The sequence below is a fragment of the Bufo gargarizans genome, chromosome 11 (genome assembly GCF_014858855.1).
Source record: "Bufo gargarizans isolate SCDJY-AF-19 chromosome 11, ASM1485885v1, whole genome shotgun sequence".
Taxonomy (NCBI): Eukaryota; Metazoa; Chordata; class Amphibia; order Anura; family Bufonidae; genus Bufo; species Bufo gargarizans.
Window position 1 is genome coordinate 58,033,580 of NC_058090.1, and position 13,305 is coordinate 58,046,884.

General features: G+C 44.6%; 1 protein-coding gene across 5 annotated transcripts in view; it reads left to right on the forward strand.

Annotated features, from left to right (window-relative positions):
* The window catches only part of DPH6 (diphthamine biosynthesis 6), a 63,893-nt gene that overhangs the window by 18,564 nt on the left and 32,024 nt on the right, over window positions 1–13,305 (forward strand). For all 5 annotated transcript variants that reach the window (XR_006387093.1, XR_006387094.1, XR_006387095.1 and 2 more), the window contains exons 4-7: window positions 1,132–1,205; window positions 2,846–2,964; window positions 3,276–3,337; window positions 6,583–6,677. Coding sequence is in view for 1 of the 5 variants with exons in the window: in XM_044272632.1 (XP_044128567.1) it covers window positions 1,132–1,205; window positions 2,846–2,964; window positions 3,276–3,337; window positions 6,583–6,677 (350 nt within the window). In the remaining 4 variants the exon portion in view is untranslated. The remainder of the gene's footprint in view (window positions 1–1,131; window positions 1,206–2,845; window positions 2,965–3,275; window positions 3,338–6,582; window positions 6,678–13,305) is intronic.

A 13,305-nucleotide genomic window follows, 5' to 3' on the forward strand; every position in this document is an offset into this window, starting at 1 on the left:
CCATTGCATAATACCACATTTATATATATATATATTTTCTTTCTGTTTTTGCACAATAAGAACGCTCTGGCTTTATCTTGTATTGCTCCAGTCAAAGATCCATAACATTTTTATTTTTCTGTTGACGGAGCTGTGGGGGCTTGTTTTTTGCAGGAAGAGCTGTTCTTATTTTTTTTCACTAGAGCAGGGATGGCCAACCTGAGGCTCTTTAGATGTTGCAAAACTACACCTCCCAACATGCCTGGACAGCTATCAGCCTACAGCGGGGCATGGTGGGAGTTGTAGTTTTACAGCAGCTGGGGTGCCGCAGGTTGGCCACCCCTGCACTAGGAGATTTGACCGTGCAATCTTCTCATCTCTTGTGAATTACTGTATATTATATCTGTTACTATAAACACCGACATAACACCTGTTTGACACTGTCTTCGGTATAAGTGCATGGCAGGCCTAGGGACCACTGCTAGTCTTCTGGCTGCCATAGCCAACCCTTGGCATCCCCCCCCGATCACATCACAGGGTGGCGAATGGATGACAGAGTCCTCTCCCTCATGGTAACCCCTCATATGCCGCAGTCAGTATTGAATGTGTGGCAGCCATAGCCATCACATGCAGCTCTTTTTTTTTTTTTTTTTTTACTTAGATTGGTTGTTCTTGAAAATCATTACTAAGGATCCAAAGGGTGGGAGGTGTGGAGCTTGATGGACCACTTCAAAAGTTTGAGATACTGGAAAGCCCCATTACGTTTGCCACCACTGTCCCCACATTCAAATAATTGAGAAACCACGTAAGAGGTTGAGTTTGTGGGATCCATTTCCAAATCTCTCTACTTTGACTCACAGAGCGGGTCCCAAGTGAGGAAACTGGAAAGTGCTCATTGCTATAGTCTAAAATGGCCTACATTGGTTTACCACGGGTTCAGGAGTTGATGCCTGAACCTTTGGATCAGTAAATGTAAAATGTATAGGTTTTTATGTAGACATTCTTCACCTGGTTTGCTGGTGCTGATGGGACCAGGCTGCTTCACAACATCTATTACTCCTGAGCTCTGCTTCCATTGTTCTGGAACATCCTTTTAAATGTTCATTGGGTTTAGATATCACCTTATGGACCTTCCATATATATATATTTCAGGAGAAGGAGGCTGTGGATTCTGTTTCCGTTGGAGCTATCCTGTCTGACTACCAGCGTGTACGAGTGGAGAACGTGTAAGATTTTTCTGTTCATTAAAGTATGTTTTAGAACACAAAGAGTAGCCTGCGTGTGTGTATATACATATGTATATATTATATATTAGTATATATGCTTCCAGCTTACTATTGTCACTAGTGTCTTTCATTAAAGTGCTGTTAACCAATGTAAAATTTTAAAGGCTAGGACCACCGTTGGGGATTTTTCTACTGAAATGCATGCACGCATTGGCAAAAAAAACTTTTTTTGTAATTTTGTAGTTTGGTTTTTAACAATTTGTCTTCTGAATCTTTACAGCAATATGCAGAAGGCCATCAGAGAGCTTGTGTGATGGCTCAGGCTCTAGTCCCTCTTGCAGGGGGGATTGGGAGCTTAAAGTGGGCCTGGAAAAGTGACCCCATGTTGTAGGCGAATCCAAATTGACAGAAAGCAACAGAAGTAGGCTGGGTCTGCAATACCATAGACCAGCAGAAATTACTTCACTGCAGCATAAAATACTGCCCTATTGCCATACTGAGGATGGTGATACAGTTGAATTCAGGAGGTCACCTGTGACTGCTGGCCAGATGCATAAGTACCTGATGATCCTAGCATTAAGGCCTCTTTCACACTGGCGTGTGCGGCCCGTAGAAATGCAGGCCGCAGTACATAAGAACAGTCCGTGGGGCAGCTGCAGTGGATCGCGGACCCATTCACTCGAATGGGTCCGCGATCCAACCGTTCCGCAAAAAGATAAGACATGTTCTATCTTTTTGCAGAACGGAAGTACGGGACGAAACCCCACGGAAGCACTCCGTAGTGCTTCCGCAGGGTTCCTTTCCGTGGTTCCGTTCCGCACCATTCCGCATCTCCGGATTTGTGGACCCATTCAAGTGAATGGGTCCGCATCCGTCATGTGGAATGCCCACGGAACGGCACCCGTGTAATGCGGATCCGTAAATGCGGTCCGCAATATGGCAACGGGGCGCACACGCCAGTGTGAAAGAGGCCTAAAGCTGAGAGCATCAGATCGTTAAGTACCTGATCAGGAGCCTTGAGGAGGAATCGGCTGGCTCTCCTGGGGATAGGCCCACTGGGAAATTTGCAGAGTCTATGGCCATTCCGCCCCTGCCTCTCTGCCTTCTCCTTCGTGATCATCTCAGCTCAGTAATGAGCAAATTTAAGTTCATCAGCTTTGATTATAATTAGGCTTAGATGATCGATCAGGAAAAGGCAGGACGTGCTAGAGACCGAGCCATGAGACAACTAACATGCGTAAAAGCTGCCACAGTCAAATGGGTGAAAGTTTTGAATAAAACCCAATTACAAGTAGGGTTATTAGCCAAAAATCTGTGCATTTCATTTATAAAATGCAGCCAAAGATGTCTATAGCCTTTAGAGGGTTTGTCCATGTGTTGCCAGGTGGCAGTCATTGCTAGGTCACATGCCACTTGGGGACACATCTTCGGTGTGGCCAGTCACTGGATGCACCAGTGCACGTGGCCCCATGCATGTAAGGGCCGGAGGTGCAGTGAGGACACCTCGGACACTCAGAGCCGGAAACCTCCCTCCCCTGCAGGGAGCTGGTAAGTACAGGCCCTTCACAAGTCCCACTGGGAATTAAAAATAAAATCATGGACAACCACTTTGCAAAGTGCAGTTTACTTTGTTTGTGTAGGTGTCAAAGACTTGGTCTTCAGCCACTTGCCTTCCTCTGGCGGCGAAAACAGGAGGATCTGTTGAATGAAATGATATCCAGCGGCTTGCATGCCATTCTCATCAAAGTAGCTGCATTTGGTAAGAGGGGCTGGCATGTGAGGAGGACATTACAGTACATTGCATTATTCTGTGCGCTGAACTTAGTGTAAATTAATGAAACATCAGGTTAGACATACAGGACATGGAATAATATTTTGTCAGTACATTGTTTTGTAGGCTGCAAATGGGTCCCAGGGCAAGGAATTAAATTGGGAAATGCTAGTGCTGATACTTGTCATCACAGCTGTCATCTGTAGACAGTATGGCTCCAGCTGGTTGCCTTTCCCTAATCTTTACAGAAGAGGATGGCGGTATTACACTCACACGATATCTTCACTTTTGATTTTTAGGGTTAGATCCTGATAAACACCTTGGGAAATCGTTAGAAGAGATGAGACCTCACCTGATGCAGGTCAGTTTTTCAAGTGTTAATTAATGTTACTTTGACATTTGGGAATACGGATTTAATTTCAGTTTCATAAAGGGACTGACGTTCCCATGCAACATTTTTGATCTGTGCGCTCGAGTAAGATACGGCTAATTTATTAACCCGCCAATGCGCTTTTTTCCAGTAGTCACTAACGGACTTAGGCTAGGTAGGTACCGCTTTACTGCGGCCTGATATAAGTGATGCATGGGTCTCCAACGGCCCAGATTGGTAGCAGTGCTGATCCTGGTCGTTTAACCCCTCAGAAGCTGTTGTCACAGAGGGAGGGGCTTCTTCTGTGAGGCATGGGCACCGCTGTGAACACGGGGTACCAATGCCTTCACATGGCAGCCAGGGGCCTAATGAAGACCCCCAGGTCTGCCCTCAGTGTACGCCTGTCAGGCTGTGCCAGAGGCACATCATAATAGTGCTTTTCAGTATCATGTTACCAACATAGTACACTACATAAGTAGTACGGTCAAATATAGAAGAGATCAGAAAATTATCAAAGTCCCCTTGTGGGACTACCAAGTGGTACAAATAAGGGTCCATTCACACGCCCGTAAGTGTTTTGTGGCTTCGCAAAACACTGACACCGGCCATGTGCACGTGGCCGGCAGTATAATAGAAAATGCCTATTCTTGTCCGCAGGGCACACTATGAACAGCACAGGCAGTGCACTGAATGTAGGGAGGCTATTATAGCTAAATGGTAAAGTACATGGAAGCTATACTATATTGGACTGTAGTATTCAGGTTAAATTGCTGCATTGGTACTTTGCGATAAATAAGTGGGTTGTAGGGTTGCAGTTTGGGCGCTCGGTCTCTAAAAGGTTCATCATTACTGATCTACAAAACAAGCCCTCATATAGCTACATAGACAGAAAAATAAGAAAGTTATAGCTCGTGTAATGCGACAGTAATAGAATGGAAAATACTGCTTGGCCTAGCACTCTGAGCTCCAGAAACTATGCCACCCCTCCTGCTAAGCTGTGCCCTTTAGAAGCAAGTTGTGAGAAGTTTAAAAAGGCCCAAATGTACCGTGCGCCATCATTTACGACTACGTGGCGGAAATAGCATGATAAATACCCTTCAATGACTTGTGAACAAAACTTAAGTAAGATATTGTGCCCCTAGCTAGGGTAGTACAGTCGGGGCAGCGCAATGACTACTCTGGGCATTCACGGCTAGGTTAATGTCTACATTGGAGGTCCCATTAGCCGCCTCCATCACAGATTCTGGACATAGCACGCAGCTCTACTTTGTCCAGTAAAATGAGGGCTCCCTGACTGAAACCCATTGGACCCTATTACAGTCAATAGGATCCGGTTCCATCATATGACATGTCCGCCGCTACAGTCTCTCATATTTTTTTCTTCCTTGAATGGAAAGGATAAAACTGCACAGATGCAAACATGTGGCCTTACCGTATAAGACAGCGTTTCAGGGGGTCAGCTATTATTCCAGCCACTGTACCATCATATTTTCAAGGGGCCACTTACAGTGATTGGAGGCCCTAAGAGATGTCTTAAGTATTTTTTAGCATATGTCTTACATATGGTGGACATCTTTGTAGGCTGGATATAAATATTCCTGAGACTTGTGTCGAGGTAAGTTTGTGAGTCTATTCAGTAGAATCTAAACTCTCTGGTGGTGTCGGCACTGTCTGCGTAGAAGAAGGGACAAGAGAGCATCACCATACACAGTGCTGAGAGTTTACCTAAAGCAACATCACAGCTCCAGATAGTCACGTAGAGCAAACGTAGACACCCCTTAGTGATATTTACATTGTGACATGTGTAATGCTAATTTCAGAACTCAGCACCAATAGCTCCATTAGAGTCAATTTGTAAAAGTAGAATTTGGACATCTCTACACCACACAGAACCTGGGGTAGAAAAAGTGCCCTCAATTTACCAAGTGTGAAGGTAAGGCTTCATCCACATCTGCCTGCGGCATTCTGGTATTCTGTTCTGGCAGGGAAGTGGAATTCTAGAACTGCTGAATCCAGCATAGCCAGACACCCCCTGATCCCTTTTCAGTATAATAGGATCCCTCAGGTTCCCAGTATGAATGCAGGCTTTCTGTCGGAAAAATAGCACTGTATGCTGCGGTATTGTTCTGGCAGAAAGCCGGCATTCATGTCAGGAGCCCAACGGATCCTATTATAGTGACTCTGGATCCAGCGGTGTCTGGATACAACAGTGTCTTCTCGGCTGGAACAGAATAGGTGTGGACTAAGCCTTAAACTGCATTTTCTGGAACTGTATTGATGAGCTAGCCTTAGGATAGGACCTTAAAGGGAGTCCGTCACCCCATTTTCACCATTATAACTAATACTTACATTCCATGTCCAGGAAAAGTGCTTTTATTCTGCTGAAAAATGGCTCCCAAGTGCCCAGCTGGGCAAACATTGCTGTTCCAAGTGCCCAAAGCAAAGCCCTGCCAGCTGGGCACTTGGGAGCCGTTGTTCAGCCGTTACAAGTGCTTTGCCTTTCCCGGACTTGGTCAAAGGGGACAAAGTACACACAGATACGTTTTGCAATCTTCTGTGGGGCAATGCTGTTAGTTCTATTGGTGAAAATGACATGACATCTCCCTTTAACATCAGAATGGTAGAGGTCCTATGTCCGGCACCCCTATCAGTCAGCTCCGGTATCAGAACTGCACAGCATTGTATGTAGTAGACATTCCTGGTTGGAAGCCAGAGAGATTGCACATCGTCTGCCAGGGTGGGTATTTGGGCTAATTGGGGGTCTGCGTATTTCAGCCAAATCAATGGACCATAAAAGTCCTCCATGAGAAAACTCATTTCAGTTCTACTTTTCTGCCCTATGTTTTGCACACTGCCCGTCTGACTGCTCACAGTGGCTGCTCTATATAGTGCACATTATGGTCCATAAGGGTCTGCTGAATCATCATATCATTCCTTTAGATTACTGTATTCGTAAAGGAAACAATCATCTAGTCGCGATTTGCCTGCTGTCAGGTGAAGAGTATTGGCTGTCAGCAGGCAGAGCGGACCCCCCCGACCCTTACCATTTATCTCCTGCAGCAGTATGACCGCTTATGAGCACAGAGTCATTATTCTTCTGTGAGCACCAGTCCTCCCCACACGTAACATCAGACTATTATTTGGGGATTTCATGTAAAACGAGGAAGCATAAAGCCCCAGCGTTTCCCAGCAGAGGCCGAGTATCTGAATTGAAGGACTGTCTGCATTTGTTTCAGCTGTCTGCTCGATATGGAGTCCATGTGTGTGGAGAAGGAGGAGAATATGAGACGCTGACTTTGGACTGTCCACTCTTCAAGAAGAAAATAGTCGTGTAAGTTTAGTGGCATCATACTTTTCTGTGGTCCGAGGTTGTGTAGATAACTCTGCAATGCCTCCTTCAATCAATAAATGTGGCAGAAAATGGAGAGGCGCTCGTAGGGTAATAGATTTTTTGGGGTAAATGGTTAACAAGAAAGATAAGTTGTGCCCACCTTTTTGTGTTGTGCAAGCATAGCATTGTGCACGCTGAGAAAAACGCGCTGTCTGCACAGAGGACATCATTTTTTAATGGCAGACTTGAAAAAGGAGTGTTTTCAACTCCGAAACGCGTTGTCACCTCTGTATATAAACAATAAAGGATCTATCTATAATTGTCATTGCGCCAAGAAGTATCGAAAAACGGTGGACCACAATTACTCCACACTCTTGTATTGTCCTTCAATCAATGGTATTTCTGGGTATATACAGGGTGAGGCAAAAGTCTGACACACCCTATTCACCAGTGTAATTTTTAGAAAATTGACCTCCAAGGTATAAAAGTATTAATTTTGGGAGGGAGGCTGCATTATTTAGTAGTGGAAACCTTTTTTGTCCGCCATTTTAAATTCAGCTCAGGTTTTTCCAATGGAAAGGGGGTCATGTGATATATTTACTCTTATATTTTCATCCACACATTATCCCATCTTGTGTAGGATGTTTTTGTGGTACATGTGGTCCGCTGCCAGCATCCTCCGTTGTATGCATTTTTGCTGGGGATTGCCGTTAGCAACGGATCACACGTGGAGGATCTGCTTCCTCGGTTATAAATACGCTACAGTATTTGGGGTTTGAGCATTTCCTCCCAGTAAGGCCACTCTATTCTGTGATTTTTATAGTATTTAATGTGTGGACGTTTATCGTTGGTAACATTCTGTGCACCTGGTAGCCATAGGTGGGGCTTGCACCCTCCTCCCATTGTGTTAGTGATCTTACTTTGGAGGTATGTGGCAGTTTGGCTGTGAGTTGGACCTTGGCTCCTATCAACAGTGTTCACACACTATAGGTAGGTTAGCGGTAGGTCCCGCGCTACACTGCGTTACCTAGGTGCGCGGGCTCTGATATGTTCCTGACAGGAATATATTGGCTAAAATCTCATTTTTTAACATTGGTGTGAGGGTATAGCCTTGTATTGTCAGTTGCATATTAGTGTGGTGCACCATTTGCAGTGATCGATATATAAATCATGGGTAGAATTTACTCAGAAACACATTGGAAGTGTCAGTTCTGACCTATCTCTTCCTGTCAGAGTTTCCTAAAGTGTGTCCACCATTCTGCGGATGCACATGGTTAAGAGTTCAATCCATGCTGGAGAACCTCGGTTGATACTTCTTCACATCACTGTAGGAGTCACAATATGCAATATGGCTCACTTGAAATGGCGAATCGTACAGTGTTGGGAAGAAGTATCACTTGCAGTTCTTCAGCACCATGGGAATCCGGCAGCGCTTTAGGAGACATTAACCTCGCCTAACTCATGAACAGGTAAAGATAGGTCAAAACTGATACTTCCAATGCCATTTTTAAGTAAATTCTAGCAAAAAATTGACCCCCCCCCCCCCTACCATTGGAAAAACTTGAGCGGATTAAAAATGGCGTCTGAAAATGTTTACACCACCAAATTATGCAGCCTCCCTCCCAATTAATAATAGGGAGGTGTGACCAGATCACATCTATCAGAATTTAGTAGTTATATGGATAATTTCAAAGTTCAAGCAGAATGCTGGAGAGCCATTGATATAGAACTGAGGCACAGAACATACACAAGGAGAAGCTGCAGACTGTGCCTGCGCAGCAGCATGCATGTCACAGGCGTTGTGCAAGCTTCTAGCTCATTGCAGGGAGGGGCAATTACCTTACAGCGTCTACAGACACATCATTACACTGGGCTATAGACACGCAGTTGTCACCATTTGCATCCAGGCTCATTCTCACTGCTATTTTATTATTTAGAAACTTACAAAAGGCATCAAATAATTTCATAGTGTGAAACAATGGTTTGGACCAGTGATTCCCTTTAAATTGCTTTTTTCAGAAGCTGAGCTAGCTACATATGCAGCAGGTGCTAGTTGTTTAATATAGGTGATACCAGTAGTGATCAGACATAACTTGGACCCTGGTAGTGTAACTGCTTAGCTGCTGCTGTCAATAGCAATCACAGCATCTGAGGGATTAGTGGAGGGGACTGCATTTGAACTCTTGTGACCCCCCCCCCCCATGGTAAAATTGTGTGTTATTGATCAGTTTTCATGGCAGCCTTGAGACCATGTGAAGGTTCCTAGGCCTACTATGGTAATCTTCCAATTAAGCCCTTTCTGTGGCAAGGCTTAATAGGAAAACGTCACAAGCACCGTAGACTGCAATAATAAATTATTATACTGTATGGTAGAAGCGATGTAGCAATCGCATGTTTAAGTCCCATAGCCCCCCTATGGGACTTAAACATGCGATTGCTACATCGCTTCTACCATACAGTATAATAATTTATTATTGCAGTCTACGGTGCTTGTGACGTTTTCCTATTAAGCCTTGCCACAGATAAGCCTTGCTTAAGATAAAAGTAAAAAGTAAAAAGTTTCAAAAATGTAAAAATTGTTTTTCAAAATATATCAAGGGAGATGCTCTGCCTGCAGCCCTATGATAACACTTTCTTCTCCTGTCAGCTCAGTGTGATCCTAACGAAGCTGCTTCATCGCAATCAATCAAAATCCAGCTTTCATAATTGCAATACAAGTCAAAAAACTAAAAGGTCATTTTTATCATCTTGTATAAGGTTCAGTATCCCTATGATAGCACAGAGCCTCCGTAGTTTGCAAGATGAAGTATTCAAGATTCATAGGGGCACATTTATTAAGACCGGTGTTTTAGTTGCTGGTCTTAATAAAGCCCTAAGCTGGCGGTTATCTGCCAAAGTTATAATGAGTTCTACATGTTTTACATTTAGACCTTTTTCTACGCCTAAAACAGGCATAGAAAATGGTAAATTATTTTTTCTCTCCTCCTGCAGGCTGTCAGCTCCCCAACCTTCTGCCCCTCTCCTCCTCCAGACTAAAGGGAGGGGGGGGGGGTGCTTAATTTGCTCATATCTGTGGACCCTGTCTTGTTTGAAAGCCAACATTCCAAACTTTCAAACAATACCAGAATCACAGGATTATCTACATGGGGAGATATTGCTGTTAGAAATTGGGATGCAGTGAATTCAGCTGAAAGTGAAAGTAAAAGCAGATTTTACCACATTTACTCCTGACTCAATTTCTAATAATTGATATCTCCTGTTTATCTTGGGCTAATGCTGTCATTCTTGTCTTGTATGAAAGTCTGGAATGCCGGCTTTCAAACAAGGCAATGTCTCTATCCGCTACTAATCAGGAGATATGAGCAGCTAAAGCAGCTATCCCCCTCTCCTTCGGCCCAAGTTAAGTTCAGTGCTTTTCCCAAAGCCCGAGCTGAACTCAAGCAAAACTGTTAGGTGGTTAAAGGGGTTGGCTGGTTTCCTAGATTGATGACCTACCCCCGTGGGAGCGCTGTATTCTCTTCACTTACCTGCTCGCTGTTGACATTGCAGCAAAGGGCAGGTGTAATTACAGCTCCGCCGTCCCTCTCCCTTCAATGAGAAGGAGCAGTGACAGTCTGTCTACTCCTTCCTATTGATGTGAAAAGGTACGGCGGAGCTGTCATTACAGGGACCACCGCTGCTATGTCGACGACAAGCAGATAAACAGTGACAGGAAGGCAGTGCTTTCTGGAGCACTCCGTTCTCTTCATCTGATCGGTGGGGGTGCCAGGAGCCGTTTGGCCCCCGATCTGATATTGACGACCTATTCTAAGGATAGGTGATCAATGTAGGAAACTGGCCAACCTCTTTTAACAATGACAGTAAACTGCAGGTATGTTCACTAGGCAGCATACTAAAATACATGCATTACCGCTGACTTCTAGACATCCTTTTAAAGGTTTGGATGCTAGTAATGCTTAAAGCAGTGTTCCATTTACTAAAAGTTATCCCTAGTCCATTGGATAGGATGAGAAAGGTGCGAACTAACCAACTGATCAGTGGGGTTCTGACCATTGAGACCCCCTCCATCAATCCTGAGAATGGGGGTCCTGTATCCGTGTCCTGAACGAACTCCATTCATTCTCTATGGCAGTTTTCCTCACCTGCAGTCCTTAGGACCCACCTGACGGTCCTGTTTTCAAGATTTCCTTAGTATTGAGCAGCTGATATAATTAGTGTCAGTGCATCAGGACTTAGGTATTCATTTTGTGGGATACTCCCAAATCCTGACCGGCGGGTGGGCCCTGAGGACTGGAGTTGGGGAACACTGCTCTATGGGACTGCCATAGGTAGCAGAGTACATCACTTTGCTATTTTCAGCAGTCCATAGAGAATGCATTGATCACCAGGGCTTATTCTCAACCTGCCGCTCCAGAAGGACGGACGAGGTTGCAGGGCTCGCATTCTCGGATCCATTGAGGTTCCAGGAGTCTAAAGCCCACCGATCAGTTAGATATATAGGACATAACATTTAGTAACCCGAATACCCCTTTAATAATACACAAAAGCCTTTCTGACTGTGCGAGAGCCCATTAGAGCAGAATGTGGCGGTTTTCTGCAGTATATCTGAGCTGCCCTTCCCACAACTTAGTTGAACACTTTGATTTCTCTTGGTGCTGCCTTAATGGCACAGCAGTGTTCATGGACAATCGGCTTCCTGCATTCGGTGACAGGCGTTCTTGCTGAGAAGAAAACACCCAGAGCGACAGTTTTTTCCGACTATTACAGCAAAGCGCGTTGACTCCGGCACTTACCGGCTGCAATTGTTTGCGTTACATTCAGAGCTTTCACTTTTTAACATTAAATTCCCTGTAATTATAGCTCCAAATCCTTTCCTGACAGGGTCTATTCATGATATTCTTGTCCTGAGAGTTAGGATGTGTTCTTGACATTAGGTACACTTTGCTATTTTAACTGTTGTAAATGGATATAAAAATAACTGTAGCATTAAAGCTGCTAAGACGGCAGTACACGTACCCAGGACTTGTCAGGGAAAGTGACTGCGACTCAAGTCCTGCACAGAGGCCACTGTCCTGTCCGTAGACCATTGGAGGGACAACTGTGAAGGTCATGAGTCTTGGTGTATGACAGAACGGCTGCATTTCTTTATTAGAGATCCAGTGACTTACCTTACTCTGAAAGGGTATATGTTGCCACATACCTCCATAGTAATCCAAGTGTCAGATGCGCTTTGGTCTCCTAATTCCAGCACTTTTCCTCCATCCTGATAGGTAAGTTCTGGAGAAATCAATTTATTCTTATTTTTATAATGAGCTGTTTGGTGCAGCGAGGGTGTCACGTTTGCACCAAATGCTCCGCTCCTTATCGCATCCAGTGACAGTGCCAGGTAGGGGAAATGTAATGTCACCGTACAGCCCTAATGCTTGCCAGGGCTGAAGTCGTCTGCCTTATGCAGCTCTTGGAAGCATCAGGGCTGTATTGTGCCTGCACCGATTTCATAAGCCAGGCATCCTCAAACTGCGGCCCTCCAGCTGTTAAATTACAACTGCCAGCATGCCCGAACAGCCTACAGGTATCAGCCTACAGCAGGGCATTGTGGGAGTTGTAGTTATACAACAGTTGGAGGGCCACAGTTTGAGGATGCCTGTCCTAAGCGCTGGCACATGCACAAGAGAACAGGGTCAGGCGATATTACATCCTCCCCTTCCTGACCCTGTTATGCAAAGCTGTGGGGAGAGGGTTGGATGCAATAAGGAGTGAAGCTTTTGGTGCAACGGTGACACCCTTATAGCACCAAACAGCTCTCTTTTTAGGAATGTACATATCAGGATGGGCGAAAAAGCATTGGAATGAGGAGACCAGAGCACATCTGACAATTCAGGATAGAATGGGATAGATACATTTTATGTGTTTATTGCTCTAGGATTTTGTATTGTAAAGCTATTGTGTCTTATCAATAAAGCTTATTCATTGTTTAAAGGGTTTATCCAACATTAAAGAGGACCTCTCACCGCTCCTGACATGCCTGGTTTAATAGCTTCACGCATTCCCCATGTAATAACAAATCTGGAACATCTATGATCTTTATGATTCTTGGATAACCCCTGGTGTCAGCGCTGACTGTATCATAGTTGTCAGCTCTGCTTTTCTCCATCCATAATGATTAGGGATGAGCCTCCTTTTTGTTTGGTGTCGGTGTGGATACCATATAGGAGCTGATATACCAGTAATTGCCAGGGTGGGGGGCAGCATAGCTGTTCCCACTGGTTCATTCAAGGTTAATCCAGGTTTATGATTAATTAATAAAACTAAGTAAAAGAAGCAGATTTTACTCATTTTTTTAGTATAAAGGATGACACTTAAGGGTTTGGTTTCACACATGGATCTGGAGCTAATTATAGGCAGTTCTCCATATCTCTCCCTGCCGGTAATTATAGCTGCACTATTAACATGTTCCCATCTTAGCTGCAGGCGACAGCCCTGTGAGGTCAGCCTGTGCCTGCAGACAGTCCGTGCTGGATATATGTGGTTTGGTGCTGCATCATCCAAACACTTCTGGCAGGAAACTCATCCATACAGTGGATGGACTTGGTCTCTGCTTTTGCTCTTGTTTCATTTCTGTTTCTTC